General features: G+C 44.1%; 1 protein-coding gene across 1 annotated transcript; it reads right to left on the reverse strand.

Annotated features, from left to right (window-relative positions):
• Nucleotides 1-207: 207 nt before the first annotated feature.
• On the reverse strand, nucleotides 208-624 carry LOC116910373 (elongin-B-like). The gene has a single exon (XM_032914220.1). The coding sequence runs from the start codon at nucleotides 622-624 to the stop codon at nucleotides 208-210; it is 417 nt and encodes a 138-aa protein (XP_032770111.1).
• Between the last annotated feature and the right edge of the window lie 5,667 nt (nucleotides 625-6,291).

The following is a 6,291-nucleotide window of genomic DNA, read 5'->3' on the forward strand; positions in this document are numbered from 1 at the left end:
GGGAAACCTCCGCTGTGGACTTCCTACTTTGGGCTTTGTTATGTCAGCCATGGTGTTGGCTGCTGGACACCTCCAGCAGAAGGTGAATGCAGTATGACATCAGAAGTGTTTATTATTTTGATAATGAAGTTTATTATTCTTTTTTAATGTAGAAAGACTGCCATATCTTTACGGGGAATGAATACCTAGGATGTGGGCCTGAGGCCCTCACAGGACAACTTGTTCTGTAGAACACACACTGTCTAGACCACTTTTTATCTCGTCACTCAGACTGTCTAGACCACTTTTTATCTCGTCACTCAGACTGTCTGTGCCAGTTTTCATCACACGTGGAAGCAGAGGAGTAGAGTAGGGGTGGATCTGCACACCTTCAGAGGCGTCTTCTCTGAACACCAGGGCCACTGTGACTGGGTCCTGTGGCTTTGCTACACGGCTAGTGAAGCCACAGTCACGCAGAGTTTTGCTCTCATCAAGGAGCTGGTCATCCTTGAACAGCAGCTGCTCCTCAGGAGGCCTCTTCAGGATGCCCTGGATAATGCGCTTCAGCTCTAAGACCGTGCTCGACTCCTGGGCCTCAGCGAAGATGGTGGTCTTTTCTCGCCTGATCATAAGAAACACATCCATCCCTGTGGCTGCTTCTGGCTTGATGCACCAGACCTGAGCAGTGAGAACAGGCAGTGAATCTTAATTGCTCTGGGGCTGAGTTTCTCTGACCCTGACAGGGATTGATTAAATTCAGTTGATACCAGGGCCTGCAGGAGGCCCCTCAGGGTGTCAATCTGAATTCATTAGCCTACTCCTCGACTTGGCCACACCTTATGCATACTGCAAAGGCTGAGCTTTCTTTTGGATATCTAGAAAAATATTGTTTCCAGGAGTGCCTGGCCTAAAATCCCTTTTCAAATGACCTTGCCACCACAGTTAAGACTTCTGACAGTTTGCTTTTTCTTAAGACCTTTAGAAATTACTTCCATCAGATTAGCATCATTAAGTGTGAGATCCAATATCTCTAATCCATTCCTCTATTCTTCCAGATGGTGCCTTTAAAGGTCTGATCACCCTTTTGCATTCTGAATTAGCATTGTCTAAAGCCTAGGATTCAATTACTATTTTTCTGACTTCTGAATCTGATGATTCCATTTACAGTTAGGTTCAATGTTTCGATTAATATTTCAGACTTCTGAATCTGATATGATTCTGTTTAGAGCTGAAGTCAATCTTTGCATAGAAATCAGGGAAGGCTGCTTTGAGGCCTTGTGTGGTTTTAGTAAATGACTCACATTTCTTGGGTCTTCACCCTCATCTCAAGCATTTAAAGCTGCTAAATGACATGGCACCAAGGTATCAGCATCAAATCCAAGCTGCTTTTGTCACTTAGCATTTTGAGCTTCCCCTAGCAAGCGATCTACAATACATCCATGCCTCTAGCCTGATTTTGTTTTCCATGGCTCCTAGCTTCCTCTTTCTACCCCGTTCACCAGTGTAACTGAGGACCATCTTCTGACATTGGGGTGTCTAATCTTTCCTGCCTTTGGGGACAAGTCTCTTCTGACTTGATCATGAATTTAATATCTGCTTCACAAGGGGTGCATGCAAACTATAGGAAACAATCTATTCCTTAAGTCTCTTCACATCAAATTCATATTTTTTCATAACCTTGGGGGTGCCTGTTGTCTCCTGGTATGTATTTTATATAGTTACTGCCAAACTAAACTTGGTTTTCTCATGACCTTGGGCCAGCTCCTTTCAGTTAGTTCCATGATGTGTCTGGCAGCATGGCAGGCTCTTGCCTAAAATCTGTGTCTGTGACTGACTTTTTCCTAGGTCCTTCTAAGGCTTGTCTAAATTTCTTTGTCTGTGTCCTAATATATTTTTCTTATTCTCCTTTTGAGTCCTTTTCTTTTACAACTTGTATCTTATCACCCATTGCTTATGAGCAGGCACAAGACCACTATGACTACTAAGAATCCTGTATAGAAATACCAACACAATAGTCAGCTGTTTTGATCCAACCAGATTCGAGTATTTAGCTTCTCACCCTCTGCTGCTATTTTCAAGGCATCTGGAATAGCACAGTACAGGGTCCTAAAGCCTACGTTCCAGTTACTTCCCATCCTTAACTCCCTCCATGAGGACTTCTCCTGTGACTTACCAAATCTGATGGCTTCTGAGGTTCTTCTCAAGGGAAGTGGTCTCAGTGTCCCTGGGCCTTGGCAGAAGTTAGAGAGTCCAAATATTTTAAAACCAAAACCCCCAGTGGTTAGATTTTTTAACAATGAAAATTTATGAGCCAGATGCTGGGGCGAAATCCTGCTAGTTCAGAGATATGGAGGAAGCACCCAGCTGACCGTCCAACTCTACTCACTTCTCAGAAACAAACAGCTCCTTCTGCTTCCCCATGCCCTCTTAAATACCCTTCAACTCAAAGACCCTGCTTTCTGTTCACTTAAGTTTCCTCCCTGTCAGCTGGTTGCTTGCTCTGGAAGACCAAAGAATCCTTTCACCTGTGTGCCCCAGCAAAACACCTGTGTGCCCCAGCAAAAGATCATTAGACATAACTGACTTTCCAAACGATGCAGACGTTTCTGCAATGTTATTCCCGGCTTCTGGAGAGCACTCGGGGTCACTTCCAGGAGTTTGGCAAGGATTTTTAGATTTCTCCTAAGAGAAGCATGTAGGCTCAGGCAAAAATTTGTCTTTGGGCTGGAACAAGGGAGTAGGCTCAAGATGAACACAGCTGAGGAATGGGTGTTCTCTGTATCTTGATCTTGATCATGATTCCTGAATACAGGAACACAGTAATCACGGGACTTTTGTTTATTGCCCTGTTTGTTCCTGGAGTACTTTGTTTTTGATCTAGAACTGACCTATTCTTTTCATGTACCTAAAATGGTACAAAAGCAGACACTTTTAGAAAAAAATTGGGAAAAAAAAAAACCTGCCTCACCACTGGCTTGGGTTATGCTATAATGCTGCCTAATGTCTCTTCTTTTCTTTAAACCTCACTACCTTCCTGGGGACCCTGTTGATTAGTGAGCTGGATTGGTCAGATGATGCCTCAACCTGACGAAATGTTTATTCCTTCTTTCAAACAGCAATTAAATGGGTTATGGCAGAGAACTGATTTTTGGCCCATTGCATGTGCAACCTTTCCAGGCATAACTCAAAGTCACTATCCAAAAGACAAGTTACACTTTGTCTCTATGAAATGGTTCCAATCAGATATGAATATGGGGAAGACAGTGTGTGTGTGTGTGTGTGTGTGTGTGTGTGTGTGTGTGTGTGTTTTGTCCTCCAAGACACTGAAGGAACATGTTGGTTGCCAGAGCAATTGGTGAGCCATTCTGATGCAGGGACGAAGAATGATGCGGACCATGAGCTTGCTGGGTGCCCTGACAATGGAGACTGGGAAGCTGTATTGGGCCTGTGTTCCTGACCCACCTTTGCTTGCCTATATCCCAGCCTGGCCAAGCTGCCTTGCCTCAAGCTTTTAGACCTTGTGGGACAGAGAACATGGAGACTGTGGAAACTACCTTGGAAAATTAATCAAATAGAGAAGTCACAGAGACCCTTCTCTTTCTTTAATGGGACCATTTACTCTACTTCAATCATGCATTGGTCTGGAAATCCCTCTAATATTAGAAGAAAGGTAAAGACCATGGGCTGGTTCTGAACATTTTCAGACACATATTTGAAATTTGAGAGCTGCCTATTATAATATTACATTAGCGGTAGATAAAATTGGGACTGGATCTGGATTTCAAACAAGTGTCAGTGCTCTTTCAAGGACACAGGTTTGATTCCCTGCACCCACAGGGTGGTGGCTCATAACCATCTGCCCCAGCAAAAGGTCCTTTCCCCTATGTCTGCTTCAGGAAAATGTCCTCTCACCTGTGTGCCTAAGCAAACCATCATTTGACATAACTGACATTCCTAAGACACCAGAAGTTTCCACTTCACAACATTATTCCTGCTGCCCTCCCCACTCACTGGAAGGTATGTTTAGATTCATGTTATGGGTGTTCATCTGTGAGTGTGTGAATGTGTGTGTGCAGCATGTCTGTCTGGCACAGGTGTTAGGATACAAGGCCAGACCCCGTGCAAGGATTTGGCAACACCATTTGCTTGGTTTGGAAGGCCAGAGAGTGAACATGGGGCTTCAAACAGACCAGACAAGCACCACACCACTGAAAGGCATCCCGCAGCCTGGCTACTTTATTAACAAACAGATAAAGGAGGCCCTGGGTTTGGTCCCCCAGCTCCGGGGAGGGGGACAGGTAAAGGGAAAGTGGATGTTGAGGAACCAGGGCTGAACAGAGAGGATTTGTGCCCGCCCACACAAGGGATAAGGAGGGCAGATCCCTTGTAATTGGGGCTGGTGGGAGAAGTGCCTTGCTCTCACAGGATATCTGTTCCCATTGTGAGCTCTGAGATTGTGAGTTGAAAAACCCTGTCTCTCCCTGTGGCTCAGCTCTAACACACACCTTCAATCCAAGGGCTAAAGAAAGTCAACCCGGGTCTTTGAATTGAAGGGTATTTAAGACAGCATGGGGAAGCAGAAGGAATTGTTTGCTTCTGAGACTTGAGTGGAGTAGGAAGGTCACCTGGGTGCTTCCTCTCCCTCTCTGAGGTAGCGTCTGGCTCCTGAATCTTCACTGGCAAAATCTGAACGCTGGGCATTTTGGCTTTAAACATCTGGGCTTCCAACTTCTGCCAAGGCCCCAGGGACAGTGAGACCACTTCCTTTGAGGAGAACCTGAGAAGCCGCCAGATTTGGTAAGTCACCCTGGAAGTCCTCGTGGGGGGGAGTTAAGGATGGGAAGTAGCATGAACGTAGGCTTTAGTTTAGGATCCTGTACTGTGCTACTCCAGATGCCTTGAAAATAGAAGCAGAAAATGAAAGGCTAAATACTCAAGTACAGTTGGCTGAAAACAGATGATTATTGTTGGTATTTTTATATATGATTCTTATTAGCAATCATGGCTTCTGTACCTGCTCAAAAACAGTGGGTAATAAGATACAAGCTGTAGAAGGAAAATTGGACTTAAAAGGAGAATAAGAAAAATATTAGGACACAGACCAAGAAATTTAGACAAGTCTTAGAAACACCTAGGAAAAAGTCAGACACAGCAAGAGCCTACCATGCTACAAGTCACATCATGGAACTGAGAGGGGCTGGCACAAGGTCACTAGCAAACCAAGTTTAGTTTGGCAGTTACTATATAAAACACATACCAGGAGACAGCAGGCACCCCCAAGGTTATGAAAAAATATGAATTTGATGTGAAGAGACTTAAGGATAGATTGTTTCCTATAGTTTGCATGCACCCCTTGTGAAGCAGATATTAAATTCATGATCAAGTCAGAAGAGACTTGTCCCCAAAGGCAGGAAAGATTAGACACCCCAATGTCAGAAGATGGTCCTCAGTTACAGTGGTGAACATGGTAGAAAGAGGAAGCTAGGGGCCATGGAAAACAAAATCAGGCTAGAGGCATGGATGTATTGTAGATCGCTTGCTGGGGGAAGCTCAAAATGCTAAGTGACAAAAGCAGCTTGGATTTGATGCTGATACCTTGGTGCCATGTCATTTAGCAGCTTTAAATGCTTGAGATGAGGGTGAAGACCCAAGAAATGTGAGTCATTTACTTAAAAACCACACAAGGCCTCAAAGCAGCCTTCCCTGATTTCTATGCAAAGATTGACTTCAGCTCTAAACAGAGTTATATCAGATTCAGAAGTCTGAAGTATTAATTGAATCATTGAACACAGCTGTAAATAGGATCATCAGATTCAGAAGTCAGAAAAATAGTAATTGAATCCTAGGCTTTAGAAAATGCTAATTCAGAATGCAAAAGGGTGATCAGACCTTTAATGGCACCACCTGGAAGAGTAGAGGAATGGATTAGAAATATTGGATCTCACACTTAATGATGTTAACCTGATGGAAGTAATTTCTAAAGGTCTTAAGAAAAAGCAAACTGTCAGAAGTCATAACTGTGGTGGCAAGGTCATTTGAAAAGGGATTATAGGCGAGGCACTCCTGGAAACAATGTTTTCTAGATATCCAAAAGAAAGCTCAGCCTTTGCAGTGTGCATAAGGTGTGGCAAAGTCCAGGAGGAGGCTAATGAATTCAGATTGACACCCTGAGGGGCCTCCTGCAGGCCCTGGTATCAATTGAATTTAATCAATCCCTGTCAGGGTCAGAGAAACTCAGCCCCAGAGCATTAAGATTCACTGCCTGTTCTCACTGCTCAGGTCTGGTGCATCAAGCCAGAAGCAGCCACAGAG

The sequence above is a fragment of the Rattus rattus genome, chromosome 9 (genome assembly GCF_011064425.1).
Source record: "Rattus rattus isolate New Zealand chromosome 9, Rrattus_CSIRO_v1, whole genome shotgun sequence".
Taxonomy (NCBI): Eukaryota; Metazoa; Chordata; class Mammalia; order Rodentia; family Muridae; genus Rattus; species Rattus rattus.